A 19,236-nucleotide genomic window follows, 5' to 3' on the forward strand; every position below is an offset into this window, starting at 1 on the left:
TTTAGATTTATAAAAACTAAATGTGTGCCTTGATCTAATTTTCCTTCAAGAACTCTGGAAATTAACCAAAAGCTTGCAGCAATCCAAGAAGCATTTAAAAAGCTTAATTTTGTATCATACACACTCCAAGTTAAAAGAAAGAAAAATGACTATGGAAATGCCACTTCCTACTCATATTTCATGCAAAGGAAATCTGGTTTAAACCTATCCAGAGTAGTGTTCACAGTAAGTGCAGTTGAGAGATGAAATTTCCTTATAAATTGTCTATGAATCCTGTGTCCAGGATTCCTATTCAAAATATTAATTTACAGAAGTGAACAATATTATATACACACACTATGTCTTAAGGTATAGTCCTTCTCTCTGTTTTACTAGTATGATCATTCAATAGAACTCAGAGTTCTTTTTAAAAAGGCATGTTTCATGCTCTGTGTATGTTGCTTTCTCAGCTGGAAAAGCAATTCTTGTCTGAAAAGATCCTTACAAGTCAGTTTTCTTTTTTAATATTTTTTAAAATGTCTATGTAGTTTTGAGAAAGAGAGAGGGAGCGAGCGAGCGAGCACACGAACACGAGCAAGGGAGGGGCAGAGAGAATGGTAGACACAAAATCCAAAGGAGACTCCAGGCTCTTAGCTGTCAGCACAGAGCCCAATGTGGAGCTCGAACCCATGAACCGTGAGATCATGACGTGAGCCTAAGTTGGACACTTAACTGACTGAGCCACCCAGGAGCCCCAGGTCAGTTCATTTTCTTAATACTTCTTTTATAAAACCTTTATTGACTTCCCCCCACCAAACACACTCTACTCCAGTTGGAGGATACATTTTTGATGTTCACTAACTTGAGCACAAAATTTTCTCCCCATTAAGCTGTAAACCCCTTGAAGTCAGAGACTATATATATAACTTACACTAATACATCCCCACTTAATTCCTGGAAATAAACTGAAAAAATGCTATATGCTGGGGTGTCTTGGTGGCTCAGACGGTTAAGCATCCGACTCTTGTATCAGCTCAGGTCATAATCTCACAGTTCTTAAGTTTAAGCCCCATGTCAGACTCTGGACTGACAGCACAGAGCCTGCTTGGGATTCTCTCTTCCTCTCTCTCTGCTCCTCCCCCACTCATCATCTCTTAAAAATAAATAAAAATTTTAAAAAATGTTATGCATTGGGTGACTCATTCAGTGAGGTTCTTGATTTTGGCTCAGGTCATGATTTCATGTTCTAGAGACTGAGTGAGCCCCCTGTCGGTGTAGAGCCTGCTTGGGATTCTCTCTTCCCCTCCCCCGCTCACTCTCATGCTCTCTCAAAATTAACCTTTAAAAAAAAATTATACTTCAATTATACCCCAGTTTAAAAAATGTTATAGAAGGAAAGACGCAGGTTGCCTAGGATCCAGGGGCATCTACCCTGCACAAACCATTAAAATGAGACAAATCATGATCATTATGTAGTACAAAGCTTCTCAATATCTTTAAGTAAAATGGGCACAGTGACTAAGCTAAATAAAATCTGGGCCAGAAGCAAGATAGACAACAAGTAAGTTTTCCTTAAAATACTAACTCCAATGAAATTAGTCATTAGATCATTATCTTAAAGAGTCAAAACCTTCAGTGAAAGAATGTCATGACTTTTCATCGATGTCTGTCAGGAGAGAAAAAGAATGTTGGCATGTGTGCCACATGCTTGCCATTGCAAGCTGCAATAACTTCAAAGGTCCTTTTGAATACAGTGACTATCAGCTAAATTGTGGGAGTTTTACTCTCATTTACAGTTAAGCAGTCAACTGTAAAATACACATTATGGAAAAAAAATCATACAAGTTATAATAGGGCTGAAGTTTGAGCAATGAAATTATAAGATTGAATTGAAACCAAATGTTAGGTGGGATTCGGAAGTAATTATACTTTTAATTATCACTCTAAAACATTTAATAATGAATAATATCCTTCAATACTGCCAATTCTAAATTTCACTGTCATTTGAAATGATCCAAAGCAGCATCCTCTGATGCTGCAACGGCAGATTTTAATTTTGATAAATCAAAGGTTATTATATCATATATCATCACAAAGACATTTCTTAAAATTCCTAGGAATACACCACATACTTAATGTTTTAAAATAACAAAATTCCAGTATATCTGCCTTCAAATACATACTTGGAATCTCAGTATTGAGGTTTTACCTGCAGTAATTTTGTCCTAATTATTAAAAGGGGGGGGTGAGATATTCAAGAAATACAGGTATCTCATATGGCAAACTGAATGTTTTGCAATTAATTGAAACCACAGGTAAACTGAGGAGCTTGAGAAGATGGCAGAACAAGAGGATCCTGAGCTCACCTCCTCCTATGGACACACCAAGACCTTAACTACAGTGCAGCTCATTCTGAAAAGGGACCAAAGACGTATAACAGCTCTTCCACAATGAGGATAAAGAAAAAAGGCCATACTGAGAAGAGTAGAAGGGGCAGGGACACAGTTGGGAACCAACTCTGTCAGCATGGTGACCCACAAACAGGAGTGATATCACAAGCACACAGTTCCACCTGAGGAGTGAAAGGATCAAATCCCACATCAGGTACCCCTACCCTGGGATGTGCATCAGGAAGAAAAGCCCTCTTATAACATCTGGCTTTGAAAATCAAGGAAACTTCACTCTGGGAGAGTCGGAGGGCTAGAGGAAACTTAGAATCCACTCCTAAAGTGCCAGTGTACTCATTCAGTTTGAGACCCAACAGAAAGGCAGCAGTTTGAAAAACATACAAGTTATTAAGTGAAGGAGATCTACTAAGTAATTTTAGGGTGTGTGCCAAAAGGGCTGGAAGTGTAGGAATTTTCTCGAGAAATAAAGTCTTACCAGGTGCCATTTTTCTTCCCCTCCTGTAGCCTAGCTGGCCTGATGCTTGCAGAAGCCAGTTCTGACACTCTCCATTTACCTTCTAGCACTGCTCAACCTGCTCTGGTGTTCCCCTGTGGATCATCCAACCCACCTGCCCTGACAGGAGTTCCCCCCAAAGTGGCTCATGCCATACCATACCCACCAGGCAGCCTCAGCTAGAACCTGTGTCCACCCAAAGTGACTACTGCCAAAATAACTAGTGAGCAGCAGCTAGAATTGGTATCTTGCCTGCCAGCATGGCCTCAACAATTATAGCTGGGCCTCACTAATTAAAACAAAAGAAATGAATAAATAAAATAAAATTACTCTCACTGACTAAAATAAAATAAAATAAAATGAAAATGGAATAAACACTTCAAACAAAAGATACAAACACTGACTAAAAGGATAAAAAACAAGATTCATCTACGTGTTGCCTACAAGAGACTCCCTTCAGACATAAAGACACAAACAGACTAAAAAGTGAAGAGATGGTAAAAGACATTCCATGCAAATGTAAGTGGGGGAAAAAAAGCTGGGTAGCAACACTAAGACAAAACAGATTTTAAAACAAGAAGTGTAATAGGAGATAAAGAGAGACATTATATAATAATGAGATCAATCTAACAAGAGGATGTGACAATTGTAAATTTCTGTGCATCCAACAGAGAAGCACTTAAACTTATAAAGCAAATATTCAGAAACACATTGGGAGAAATTGACAGTAATAAAGTAAGAGTAGGGGACATGAACATTTACATCAATGGACTGATCACCCAGATAGAAAATCAGTAAGGAAAACAGTCGCTCTGAAGAACACATTAGACAGCATAAAACAAACAGATATATACAAAACTTACCATCCACAAGACAGAATAATACACATAATTTTCAAGTGCACATGGAACACTTTCCAGGACAGATTACATGTGAGGCCACAAAACAAGTCTCAATGAATTTAAGCCTGAAATTATATCAAGCATCTTTTCCAACCACAATGGTATGAAACTAAAATTCCATTAGAAAGAAAAACTGGAAAAAAAACACAAATACAAAGACTGACTTCAACAATACATTTAAAGTATCATTCACCATGCTCAGGTGGGATTTATTCCAGGGATGCAAGGATGGTTCAATATCCACAAATCAATCAACAGGATACACCACATTTACAAAAGGAAAGATAAAAATCATATGATTTCCACACATAAAGGAAAAGCTTGTAATAAAATTCAACATCTGTTCATGATAAAAACTCTCCACAAAACAGGTACAGATGGAACATACCCCAACAAAATATGGGACACATAACAAACCCACAGCTAATACCATCCTCAATGGTAAAAAGCTGAAAACTTATCCTCTAAGATTAAGAAGAAGGCAAGGATGACTACTGTTGCCATTTTTATTCAACATGGTACTGGAAATCCTAGTCACCGCAATCAGACATGAAAAAGAAATAAAAGGCATCCAAATTGGTAATAAAGAAGTAACACTGTCACTGTTTGCAAATGACATGGTATTACATACAGAAAACCATAAAGACAACACCAAAAATTGTTAGAATAAACAAATTTAATGGAATTGCAGGATCAATATACAATTATCTGTTATGTTTCTCTACATTGATAACAAGCTGTAAGAAAGAGACATTAAGAAAATAATCCCATTTACAACTGCATCAAAAAGAATAAAATACCTAGGAATAAAGTTACCCAAGGAGGTGAAAGTCCTGTACTTTGAAAACTGTAAGATAATAATGAAAGAAATTGAAGATGACACAAAAAAAGGAAAAGATAGCCCATACTCAGGGACTGGAAGAATTACTACTGTTAAAATGGCCATACCACTCAAAAAATCTACAGACTGAATGCAATCCTTATCAAAACACTAACAGTATTTTTCAAAGAACACACAATCCTAAAATTTGTGTAGAATCACAAAAACCCAACAAGCCCAACAACCGAAGTAATCCTGAGAAAGATAACAAAGCTGAGACTCAACACAACTCCAGATTTCAAACTATACTACAAAGTTATAGTAATCAAAACAGTATGGTACTGGCACCAAAACAGATCAATGGAACAAAAAAGAGAGCCCAGAAATAAACCCATAAAGAAGGAAGGAAGGAAGGAAGGAAGGAAGGAAGGAAGGAAGGAAGGAAAGGAAGGAAGGAAAGGAAGGAAGGGAAGGAAAGGAAGGAAGGAAAGGAAAGGAAGGAAGGAAGAAACCAACCAACCCATTATATGGTGAATTAACCTAAGAAAAATGAGGTAAGAATGTACAATGTGGAAAAGACAGTCTCTGCAATAAATGGTACTGACAAAACTAGACAGCCACATGCAAAAGAATTAAACTGGACCACTTTCCTATACCATATGAAAAAAATAAACTCAAAATGGATTAAAGAACTAAATGTAAATAAGAACCAAAACCATAATACTCCTAAAAGAAAACAAAGAAAACATTGCCTTAGCAATATGTCTTTTCGGACTGGCCTCCTCAGGCAAGGGCAACACAAGCAAAAATACACAACAGAGTCTACATCAGACTAAAAAACTTTTGCACAGCAAAGGAAACCATCCACAACATGAAAAGGCAACCTACTTGAAGGAAAAAGATAATATTTGCAAATGATATATCCACTAAGAGGTTAATATCCAAAAAAAAAAAAAAAAAAAAAAAAAAAATTAAAGAACTCATACAACCAAACACACACACAAGATCTGATTAAAATTAGACAGAGGACCTGAATAGATATTATTCGAAAGAAGACATTCAGATAGCTGACACACACATGAAAAGATGCTCAGTATCACTAATCATCAGGGAAATGAGAATCCAAGCCACAATGAGATACCACCATACACCTGTTAGAACGACTAGTATCACAAAGATAAGAAATTAACTGCTGGTGAGGATGCGGAGAAAAGGGACCCCTTGTGAACTGTTGGTGAGAATGTAAATAGGTACGGCCACTATGGAAAACAGGCAGCTCGTCAAAAAATTAGCAACAGAAATATCATATGATCCATTAATCCCACTTCTGGTTATCACCCCTAAAAAAAATGAAAACACTAATTTGAAAAGATATATGTACCTCTATGTTTATTGCAGCATTATATACAAATACAACAGGCAAGATATGGAAGCAATCTAACTGTCCATTAACAGATGAATGGATAAAGGTGTGTTTTACACACACAGGCATAAAAAAGAAAGAAATCTTGTCATGTGCAACAACATGGATGGACCTAGAGGGTATTATGTTAAGTGAAATAACTCAAAGATAAATACCACATGATTTCACTTATATGTGACATCTAAAAAACAAAAGTAATAAACAAAAAGCCAAAAACAAACTTATAAATACAGAGAACAAACAGACTGGTGGTTGCGAGAGGGAAGGCAGGTGAGGTGATGGATGAAACATGTGAAGGGGATTAACAGATACAAACTTCCAGGTAGAAAATAAGTCACAGGGATGAAAAGCACAGCATGGGAAATAGAGCCAATAATATCATAATAACTTCATATGCTGGCAGATGGTAGCCACACTTATCACGGTGAGCATTTTTTTAATGTTTATTTATTTATTTTGAGACAGTGTGCACATGTGTGTGAGTGCAAGTGGGGGAGGCACAGAGAGAGAGGAGAAAGAGAATCCCAAGCAGCCAGACACAGGGCTGAATCTCAGGAACCCTGAGATCAGGACCCGAGCCGAAATCAAGAGTCAAGGCACTTAACCAACTGAGCCACCCAGATGCCCTCGTGGTGAGCATTTCTTAATATATATAAATACATAAATGTCGAATCACTAAAATAATATTGTATGTCAACTACACTATAATTGAAATTTTGTTAAAAGCACATGTAAATTAAATGGTTCCAACTAGGGAAACTTATGAAGGAATTTTCAATTATTAAAACACTGCTTTCATATTTCAAAGGAATATAATAAACATGAAGTAACACTGTAAAATTATTTGATCATAAAAAAGATAAAACATATTTAGTAGTCCCAGTAAAATCCAGCTTCATGTGAAAATTTAAATTATTAAATTCTCTTTATCTTTCACTTCATCTTTGTTTACCTGACCACAATTTGATACAGAAACAGAGAGCTTAAATCTCATTAATCATCCTTTTGATATTTTAGATGGCTTTAATATACCTTTAAAAACTCTGAAAACTTACAATTTTGACATCAAGTATGTTCACTATAATCATATGCAGGAAATATAGTGATTATAAATAATTCAATAAGTACTTGAAATCTGAAGATGATAAATAAAGTCCAAACCTGCATCTCTCCTTTCTCATCAGGCTTAGCTGGTTTTGCAGCCTCAGTAGCTGAATTTTTCAAACTTTCTTTGCTACAGCGCAGAAGTACTTCTACTACATATAAAGGATCCAGTTCACCAGAATTAGGCTAGAAAAAAACAAGATAAAAGGAACTTATTATGTCTTAAAAACTGATGGAAAAATTTTAAGTTTTATATGTACATGGACTATGTTCTCAGCATTTAGCATTATGATAATGGCACATACTGCACAGTAAATATTTATGTCATGATATGAAGGCTGTCCTTCTTTATCCTTCAACATGCTCCACTGGATGAGAAAACATAGAAATTAGTTGAAACTTCAGAATTCAGATGAGATTTTATGTTCAAGATGGTATGGCTTGACACTTATGAATTTAAACAGTATGAGTTCTTAACTATGACATAAAATGCCATTTCAAGTTTCTAATGATTAATCATTTTATTATATCAGAATTAGAAAAATAAACTGTAAGAAATTAACAGTGTCAGAAAACAAATCTGTTATCTTCAAATTATCCTAATTAAACAACATGAAAATTATCCTCATAGCACCTCTACAATGTGTTTTTATACCATTGTATTAAGACTTTATTAAAAGACTTTTGTCTTTTATATTCTCTAATAAAAACATGATTGTTGAGATACAAGGATTAATTGCATGTGCAATTTATGATAATTTGTTTGACAGCAATGTCTTTCAAACAGCAGTAAGACCTTTTTCTTCAGTAAAGAATTCCTCTCTGCTTTTTAATTCAACACGTGAGTGATCTCTTTTGCATAAAATCAATAAAAGGAAAGTTATTTTGACTGAGGAGTGAACATGTCAAAGAAATGACTGCTTAGTATCCCCCCAAGCACAGTTACTGTTCAAAACTGGAAAACTTTTAAGAAATAAACCCATACCTACGATCTATTTCTGTAATCAACTACCAACTGCTTAACAATGGTAAAATATACTTCCAAATACAAACCAAAAATACAATCACAGTTATCTTAAATTACTGAGTTCAAATTTCTGAAAGCATAAGCTCCATTCCTCAAGAAAACCCAGTTTTTTTTCTTCAACTGGGTTTTTTTTTTCCCCCTCAACATACTTTTTTTCAAATTATGGTTATTTTTAAAGAAGTTTCAAAACATTCTCCACTTCGGTATAGACACAAAAGCCGAATAGTATTTTCAATTAGGTCTGTAACTGCAAAGATTATGTATTATGTAGAGCTTAGTCAATATAAAATAATTTTATAAACAATGAGCCAAATAGTTATGACCCAACTGTTAATTCTTCCAGGGGACAAATGACTGTAAGGAGAATCAAGGACTATTATCTTTAGTTTTCCAGACGGGAAAAAACCCACTGTGTGAGACACATTCTACAGTCTCATTAATGAACTAACTCCAAAATGTTAGATGACAAATAAGTATTTAAACAAAAATAATCTAAGATTTATCAACAATCTGTAATGTAGAGAATTTAAAACTGTCTTACTAGGTTTAGCTCCAACTCCACAGATTTTTTTCAATTTAATATTCTCCCTCTGTAAGCTATATCACAGAAGTGACTGTCAGAACTCAAGTATATCATATGTAATTTTTGTAAAGCTATCAAAATCACTCTCAACATTCCAGAAATATTCCTTAAGTGTTATGACAGAAGCACACCTCAAAAACTTTAGTGTGGCATCAAATGGAAATTTGCTGTTAAAAATATTTCTTAAGATTACACAACTGCTCTTTTCAATGAACTACTTCTAAGCTCTGTACTGTGGTAAAGATGGGTAACATCGTCCTTCACATAAAAGAGAAAATAGTTACTCAGATGTTCTATTTGGCTTTTCAATGATTGTCTTAGTATAAATTCTTTATTTATTTTTTTTTTAAGTATAAATTCTTTAAATTTGTATGACTATCTCCTTATTTTTAACTTCTTAATCATATAATTGAACTATATTTTTCCTAACTTTTCATTCTTTTAAAAATATGGCTAATTTCCTACTATAAATGGAAATTTTCAGATTAAAATGTAATTTTGACTATCTCAAGTTTGTAGAATGTAAACAAATAATATAAAATAAATGTTGACAAGAACATTTGAATCTCTTTAAAATGCTTAAACTATTTTCTTTTTCAATGTATATTCTTCCTCTCTCTCTACCAAACCTTATTAACCTATAAAACTCTTTGACTTAGTATTCTGATAGGTTACATAATCAATAAGAAAGTAGTCCATGTTTTTAGTAAACAAATGTAAGCAACTTAGTGGGAAAATCAGTTTTACCATCAATTTAAACAGAAAAAAAGTGAAATGTGTTCTTCTCTATTCCCCATTCCATATTTGCCTAAAATAATTCTCACCAACCCGCACCACTTTTAAACACGGATTAAGGACCAAAAGAGAAATCATTTAAAAACTTGTTTACTGTGTGTATAAATGTAATTATGTTAGGGATAATTTTTCTCCCTTAAAAATATAAAACCTGAAATCAACTACCAGCATGACAGCACGAGGAGTTTTTACAAACCCACCTCACGAGCAAACTTAAGAAAGTTATAAAAAACCAACCATGTAAAGATGGTTTTGGAAATGGTTCTAAAGACATACAGCATATGAAGAAACATCTATTCAAGAAAATACACTAAAATTCGTTAGAAACAACGTAAGTCTGATATCTAAGCCAAGATCACTCCCACTTCATTCTTCCTAACTCAGCAAGACAGAAACTGCAGACTACTGAAGGCAAAAAACATAGCAAGGCTCCCTTCTCCCCGAAGCTCTCTCAGTTGGAGGGCAATTTTCCGAAGAGGGGTAGGATGGCAGCATTTCTTAACTTGCTCCCACCTACCCATTGCTGAGGCTAAGTTCTGGGCAAGTGAATCTGAGAAGTAGGGGTTCCCTTCTTCTGCCCAGCCACCAGTGGTTGGCCAGAGACTCTATCTTACATGTGTGGGACTGCTGAGAATGCTGGGGCCTCAACTGCTCTTGCTTACCTGACCGTTAAGGCACTGCTGTCATGCTGGGAGAGGCAAGCTGTAAATACTTGAGGCTACTGCCTCCATGCTTTACCTGCCAGGTCCTTACCTAAACACTTTAGGACATGCTAGGTAAAGCCAGTTTTGGGGGGGGGGGGGGGGTGGAAAAGACTGCTTGGGATTCTTTCTCTCCCTCTTTCTCTGCTCCTCAATCCAGCTAATCACTAACTTAATAAACAAGCAAATAACAATATGCCTGTGAGAGGGGAGGGAAAGAGGGACCAGTACCAAGAGTACTACATTATTTAAAATGTCCAATTTCAAAGAAAAAACGTTAAGACATGAAAAGAAAAGTATGATCCAAGACCTATGTACCAGAAAAAAAGCAAGAAACAGAATAAAGTACCTATCAGAGTCATCAGATGTTATATTAAACAAAGACTTAATGGTAGCCAGTATGTTCAAACAAGTAAAGGAACCATAATTAAAGAAGTAAAGGAAGGTACAATAACAATATCATATCAAATAGAGTATCAATAAAGACAGATATGATAAAAAAACAAAAAGGAAATCCATGAATTCATTATATACAATGCCTGAAATGAAAAAAATCACTAGAAGGGCTCAAGAGATCTGAAGTAGAAGAAAACAGCAGCACATCTGAAAACAGGCTGACAGAGATTATGCAGTCCAAAGAACAGCGGGGGGGAGGGAAAAGGTGACAAATGAACAGAACCTCAGAGAAATGTAGGATAACAATAAGTACAACATACCCATATGTGAGTCCCAGGAGAGAAAGGGCTGAAAAAATATTTGATGAAATAATGGCTGAAAACTCCCAAATTAACTGAAAAACATTAATCTACATATCCAGAAAACTCAATGGATACCAAGTAGAATGAATATAAGGAGATGAAAAAACAGACACATCACAGTAAAAATGCAGAAAACCGGGGCGCCTGGGTGGCTCAGTCGGTTAAGCGGCCGACTTCGGCTCAGGTCATGATCTCACGGTCCGTGAGTTCAAGCCCCGCGTCGGGCTCTGTGTTGACAGCTCAGAGCCTGGAGCCTGTTTCAGATTCTGTGTCTCCCTCTCTCTGACCCTCCCCCGTTCATGCTCTGTCTCTCTCTGTCTCAAAAATAAATAAACATTAAAAAAAATTTAAAAAAAAATGCAGAAAACCAAATACAAGGAGAAGACTCTTGAGAGCAGCAAGAGAAAAAGGACTCATCTCTCACAAAGGACCAGAACAAGATTAACAGCAGAAACTTCTCAGCACAATGAAGAACAGAAGGCAGTGCATTGGCATATTCATAGAAAAACACTTGTTAGCCAAGAATCTATTTATCCAGGAAAGTTATCATTCAATAAAGACATTCCCAGAAAAAGAAAAACTGACACAATATGTTGTTAGCAGATCCGCTTTGTTAAGTGTCCGACTCTTGATTTCAGCTCAGTTCATGATCTCACGGTTTGTGAGATCAAGCCCCATATCTGGCTCTGCACTGACAGCACAAAGCCTGCTTGGGATTCTTTCTCTCCCTCTTTCTCTGTTCCTCCCCTGCTCGTACTCTCTCTCAAAAAAAAACAAAAACAAAAACCAAAAAAAACTTTAAAAATAATTAAAGAATTATTTCTTTTTCTATTAAATGATTTAAAGGTAAAATCAACATGTATATATTGAATTGTTAAGTCTATAATATATAGAAACGTTTGCCAATAATTTGCCAATAATACCACAAAGTAAGTGGGTAGGAGCAAAGTTGTACTGAGCTAAGGCAGTAACTCCAATGGTAACCTGAATCCAGAGGAACCAATAAAAGGTACCAGAAATGATAAATGATGAGATTAATATAACAAAAACTATAAATACTTGGTCTCCTTTTGTCTAGAAATTGCATTATTGCCCCTGCCCTGAGCCTCACAAACAAATAACCTATCAACTATACTCACTATAGCACTCCTACTAATTTGTCTCTAAGCTTCTTTGTACGTCATAAAACTATATTAATAACTGTAATGTGTATTGTTGGGTTCATAACATTTGTAGACTATACCACAAAAAAGAGGGAAAATGGAATAAATGCATACAGGAGTAACAGTTCTACATCTCACTGGAATTCAGTATAAATCTGAAACTTATCCTATTAACTTAATATGGAAATATTAAATATTAAATATTGAGCCCTAGCAACCACTAAGAAAATAACAAAAAAAAAGAGAGAGAAAAATATAAATTATAGAAAAAGAAATCATCAAATAAACTGAAATGTTATGTTAGAAAATAAGCACTGAATGCAAACCTAAAGGAGTAGAAAAACAAGAAATGAGACTATTGAAAACAAAAAGCATAATGAAAGACACAAATCCAACTATATCAATAACAGTAAAGGTGAATGGATTAACCAATCGATTAAGCAACCCAATCAATAAGCAGAAATTTTTCAGAATGAATAAAAAAAGATCTAACTATGCAGTCTGTAAGAGACAAAGTTGAACCTCAATGACACAAGATTTAAAATAAAAAGATGGAAAAAGGTGTATCATGTAAGCAACAAAAAAAGGTGACATAACTATGCTAATTTCAGATAAATTTCTACTTTAATAGAAAACAAAAACACATAAAGCAAAAAATGACAGAAATGAGAAGAGACATAGACAATTCAAAAACAATAGTTGAGGGACCCCTGGGTAGCTCAGTCAGTTAAAGCATCTGACTCTGGATTTCAGCTCAGGTCATGATCTCCCTGCTTAGGATTTTTGCTCTCCTTTTCTCTCTCTCACTCTTTCAAAATAAACTTTAAAATGAAACAAAAATAATAGTTGAGACTTTAATGTCTCACTTTTAATAATGCATAGAACAACTAAACATAAAGATCTGCAAAAAAAGAAACAGAAGACATAAACAACACTATAAACCAACCAGACCTAATACACATCTATAGAATATCTCAACCAAAATATACATTCTTCTCAACTGCACATAAAACATTCTGCAGGATAGACCACATGTCAGGCCATTAAACAAATCTCAATAAATTCAAAAGGAATGAAATAATACCAATTATTTCTCAGTAACAATGGAATGACATTAGAAATCAAATATAGGGGGCACCTGGGTGGCTTAATCAGTTAAGTGTTCGACTTCAGCTCAAGTCATAATCTCACAGTTCGTGGGTTTGAGTCCTGCATAGGGCTCTGTGTTAACCAGAGCCTGGAGCCTGCTTCAAATTCTGTGCCTCCCTCTCTCTCTGCCCCTCCCCACCCACCCCACCTCCCTGCTCAAAAATAAACATTAAAAAAAAAAAAAAAAAGACATAAATTTGGGAATTTCACAAATATATGGAAATTAACACATTCCTAAATAACCAGTGAGTCACAGAAGAAATCAAAAGGGAAATTAGAAAATACCTGGAAGTGAATGAAAATGAAGAAACAATATACCAAAACCTAAGGGATGCAGTTAAAATATCTGCAGGGAAATTAACAAGCATAAATGCCTATATTAAAATGAAAGAAAGACCTCCAATTAATAACTTAACCTCCCACCTTAAGACAATAAAAAAGAACAGCAAACTAAACCTAAAGCTAACAGATGGAAGGATTAATAAAGGAGCAGAAATTAAGAAAATGAAAAATACAAAAAAAAAAAAAAAAACAACCCACTGAGACCAAACAGCTGGTTCTTTGAGAGCAACAAAATTGACAAACGTTTGGCTAGATGAAAGATTCAAATTATTAGAATGAAAAATCAAAGACGGACATTACTGGCCACCTTATGGAAATAAATTGGATTACAAAGTAATATGATGAACAACTGTGTACAAGTAAATTAGGTAACCTAGATGAAATGGACTAATTTCTAAGAAAGCAAATCAATGAAACGAATTCAAGAAGAAATAAACAATCTTGAAAAGACCTATAAAACTGACTTAGTAATCATAAACTACCTACAAGGAAAAGCCGAGGCCCAGGTGCCAAATTCTTCCAATTAAAAAAAATAATAACATGAAAAGATGCTCAACGTCGCTCATCAGGGAAATACAAATCAAAACCACACTCAGATATCACCTCACGCCAGTCAGAGTGGCCAAAATGAACAAATCAGGAGACTATACATGCTGGAGAGGATGTGGAGAAACGGGAACCCTCTTGCACTGTTGGTGGGAATGCAAATTGGTGCAGCCACTCTGGAAAACAGGGTGGAGGTTCCTCAAAAAATTAAAAATAGACCTACCCTATGACCCAGCAATAGCACTACTAGGAATTTACCCAAGGGATACGGGAGTACTGATGCATAGGGGCACTTGTACCCCAAAGTTTATAGCAGCACTCTCAACAATAGCCAAATTATGGAAAGAGCCTAAATGTCCATCACTGATGAATGGATAAAGAAATTGTGGCTTATATACACAATGGAGTACTACGTGGCAATGAGGAAGAACGAAATATGGCCCTTTGTAGCAACATGGATGAAACTGGAGAGTGTGATGCTAAGTGAAATAAGCCATACAGAAAAAGACAGATACCATATGTTTTCACTCTTATGCGGATCCTGAGAATCTTAACTGAAGCCCATGGGGGAGGGGAGGGGAAGAAAAAAAAGAGGTTAGAGTGGGAGAGAGCCAAAGCATAAGAGACTTTTAAAAACTGAGAACAAACAGGGCTGATGGGGGGTGGGAGGGAGGGAAGGGTGGGTGATGGGTATTGAGGAGGGCACCTTTTGGGATGAGCACTGGGTATTGTATGGAAACCAATCTGACAATAAATTTCATATATTGAAAAAAATAAAAAATAAAAATAAATAAAAAAAAATAATACCAGTTCTTCAAAAACTCTTCAAAAAACAGAAGAGAAGGGGAACACTTTCAAACTCATTATGAGGTCAGCATTAATCTGTTACCAAACTCAAAGACATCAAAAGAAAACTACAGACATATATCTCCTGTGAATGTGAATGCAGAAATCTTGTGCAATATACCAGCAAACTGAATCCAGCAACACATAAAAAAAAAATAATAATAATAATCCCCCTGGCAGGATTTACCCAAGAATCCAAAATTGGTTTAACAGGTGAAAACCAATTAATCTAATACACTGTTATCAGAATAAATACAAGATAGAATAAAAAATAACCCCATGATTATCTGAATAGGTACATAAAAAGCATTTGACAAAATACAACAATCTTTCATGATAAAAACACTCAACAAACTAGGAACAGAAAGAAACTTCCTGAACTTGTTAAAGGACACTTACCAAAACCCAAAGCTAACATCATTGTTAATAGACAAGGCCTGGACATTTTCCCTCTAACTTAGGAAAACAACAAGCATATCTGCTCACTATTAATACAGTACTCAAGGGTTTAGACAGAATGATTAGGCAAAACGAAAACAAAACAAAAAGACCTAAAATGTATTCACACTGGGAAGAGGGAAGTAAAACCATCTCTATTTTCAGACACAACAGGGCCCTGTATACAGAAAATAAAGTGTATAATTCATACTTGAAAAACAATAAATTACTAATTAAAGAATACCTAAATAAGAGGGAAAATATGCTACGTTCATGACTGAAACACTTATTATGTTAAGACAGCAATATTCTCCAAACTGATCTATAGATTCATGTGCAAGCCATCTGAGAAACCCAGCTGACTTCTTTGTAAAAACTGACAAGCAGATAATCAAATTCATGAGGAATTTTAAGGATCCCAGAATAGCCAAAACAATCTTGAAAAAGAAGAACAAAGCTGGAGAACTCCTAAGTCTACTTTTTTGAAACTTAACTACAAAGATACGGTAAATGAAGACAATATGATACTGGCATTGGGACAGACACAGAGGTCAATAGAATGGAACTGAGAGTCCAGAAATAAACCTATGTCTATGGTCATCTGAGATTTGATAAGGATGACAAGATTATTTAAAGAGGAAAGAATTTCCCAACAACCAGGGTTAGGACAAGAATGGAGCTGGATCCTTACCTTATACCACATACAAAAATTAACTGAAAATGGATCAAGGGCCTAAATATAAGGGCTTAAACAATAAAACTCTTAGAAGAAAACACAGGGGTACATCTTCATGACCTTGATGTTGGTAGCAGTTCCTTTCTTTTGTTTGTTTTTTAATGTTTATTTATTTTTGAGAGAGAGCAGAGAGAGCGAACAAGAAGAGACAGGAGGTGGGAAGAGCGGGGTGTGTGTGGATAGAACAGAGGATCTGAAGCGAAGTCTGTGCTGACAGCACAGCCTGATGTGGGACTTGAATTCATGAACCATAAGGTCACGACCTGTGCCTAAGTCAGACACTTAACTGACTGAGCCACCAGGTGCCCCCTGGCCATAGTTTCTTATATAGGACACCAAAACTATACGTAACAAGAAAAAAAAATTGATTAATTGGATTACATCAAACTAAAACCTTTTGTGCTACAAAGGACACTATCAAGAAAGTAAAGACAAGACAGAAAACGGGAGAAAAATATTTGGAAATCAGGTATCATAAAGAACTCGTAACTTAGAAATAAAAAGAAAACTCAATTTCAATTTGAGCAAAAGAGCTGAAGACATTTCTCCAAAGAATATACAAATGGCCAATAAGCACATAAAAAGAGGGGTGCCTGAGGGCTCAGTCGGGTGAGCGTCAACTTTGGCTCAGTTCATGATGTCACAGGCTGTGGGTTTGAGCCCCCATCTCAGGCTCTATGATGATAGCCTGGATCTTGGAGCCTGCTTCAGATCCTGTGTCTCCCTCCATCTCTGCCCCTTCCTTGCTTGCACTCTGTCTCTCTCTCTCTCAAAAATACATAAGCATTAAAAATAAATAAAAAATAAAATCTAAAAAAGCACACAGAAAGATCCTTGACAGTATTTAGTCATCATGGAAATACAAATCAAGACCACAACGAGATACCATTATACATCAAAAGTAATAAAAAGTTAGGTATTAAGGGTTGATGAAGATGTGAAGAAATCAAAACCCTCATACACTGCTACTGGCAATGTGAAATGGTGCAGACACTTGAGAAAACAACCTGGCAGTTCTTTAAATGGTCATACAGTATCCATAGGACCCAGCAATTTCACACCCAAGAGAAATGAAAACATATGTCCACACAAAAACTTAGACATGGATGCTTACAGGCACATTATTCATAATAGCCCAAAGGTGGAAACAGTCCAAGGATAAACAAAACATAGTGTATCTGTACAATGGAATGCTATTCAATCATAAAAAGAAATGAAGTGCTGACATATCCAACATGCTTAAACCCTGAAAACATTATGCTAAGCCAGACACAAAAGACCACATACCACATCATGATTCAATTTAATGAAATTTTCAGAATAGGCAAATCTATAGAGAGCAGATCAGTAGTTGTTTAGGACTGAGGGTATGGGAAGATAGGGTGGGATGACAAAAGTTTCCTTTTCCTTCTGAGGTGATGAAAATCTTCTGAAATTGTGGTGATGGTGAATATACTAAGTCACTGAGTATAGTGTGTAAATACTATCTCAATAAAACTGATGAAAAAAGAAACACATGCAATATGTAAACCCTGTAGTGAAAAAAAAATAGCACTTCAGTACAGTGTAGGTAAAAATATTCTGCCCTAGCAAATTCCCTTAAATACAGACAAGTTATAGAATGAATAAACTGGCAACGGCTTTTCCATCATGAGTTATCTAAGTATGAATGGAACCACAACATTTAGCATTTACTGCCACACTTGCCAATGTACACAGAAAACAGAACTTAACAGCTGTCAGAAGTTTCAATAAAGACTACCATCCTTTAAAGTGCTTCTCAAGGAAAATCTTATCTATGTTACTAATAATTATTCCTAAAGAAAATAATGCGTGTGTGTATGGAAAGGAGAAGAGGTAGGCAAGCATTTAATAGTTTCTCATAGCTAAAGGTAGTGAAATAGAAAATATAAAAGGCTCTAAGTCAGAGCTAGTCACAACTCAAATGAATAATACTGATGCAATCTTTGTCAAGGTTAAAATCCCAAGCTTCACTTCATTATGTGTTTTTAAAAAAGGGGAAGGACAGAATGAAAGAGGCAACTTTATCCAGTTTAATACTGTTAGACTCAATAAAGCCAACCTTTTTTGAAACCTTACCATCACTAACACTCCCCCCAACTTCCCACACAAGTCTGTCCATTTTAGTTCCTCAGTCTCCACCATGTGAACCCTTCTATTACCATCCTCCTTCTGACTCACTCCTGAAAGAGTAAGAGTCTCCTTAAATTGACAAACTTGCGTCTACTATGCTATCTCTTCCAATATCCTTCAAACACTGTAACAATACAGTAACTTCTGATCAGATCAATCCCTCCCTCAAAAATAAACATTAAAAAAACTAACAACCAAACTAAATGCAAGCAAACCAATCAGCCAACCAACTCATCTTCAAACATATGTTCTACCATTGTTTTCACATGTTTAGATTGAGACCCATTATACTCAAATGTATATTTTAACTATTTTCCATGATTAACTTCAATACTTTTAAAAATTTTACTCTTTAACTGAAATGTTCTGGGCCTGCTGCACATCGCTGCTCCTCCAGTGGTAAATATTCATTAAATGAATACTACTCTTTCTTCAAGGTTCCTTTGAAAGTTTCAATTATCTTCCTAATTAGATGCCATCTCTAATAGCTCAGACATAATTTCTTCTTCCTCTGTGCTACAAATGCACTTTACTTACATCTTTACTAAAATACTTATACTATCCTGCCTTTTATTTTAATTATCTGCTTTCTGCTGTTCACCAAAAGATGTAAGCACAGAGATTTTGCGTGTGGCCAATGAATGCTTATTAAATTGGGATCCAAGTGTGACAATACTTAAAAAACAAATCTTATAATTACTAATGAAGATGGTAATTTATCAAAATGGTAAAAACAAACTGAATATCCTTAAAAAGTTCTTCAGTGGGATTAATCACAGATCACTCACAAAAACACCCATTACAAACCTATGAACTTAATTGTTTCTCCAAAACAAATGCTTCAGTATCTCCAAATTCATTTACATTTA

General features: G+C 35.4%; 1 protein-coding gene across 1 annotated transcript in view; it reads right to left on the reverse strand.

The window, feature by feature from the left end:
- The window catches only part of MTREX (Mtr4 exosome RNA helicase), a 107,862-nt gene that overhangs the window by 32,497 nt on the left and 56,129 nt on the right, over positions 1-19,236 (reverse strand). Inside the window, exon 19 of the mRNA XM_060635775.3 lies at positions 7,187-7,315. Within this exon, the coding sequence (XP_060491758.3) occupies positions 7,187-7,315 (129 nt within the window). The remainder of the gene's footprint in view (positions 1-7,186; positions 7,316-19,236) is intronic.

Source organism: Panthera onca, chromosome A1, assembly GCF_046562875.1.
Source record: "Panthera onca isolate mPanOnc1 chromosome A1, mPanOnc1 haplotype 2, whole genome shotgun sequence".
NCBI lineage: Eukaryota > Metazoa > Chordata > Mammalia > Carnivora > Felidae > Panthera > Panthera onca.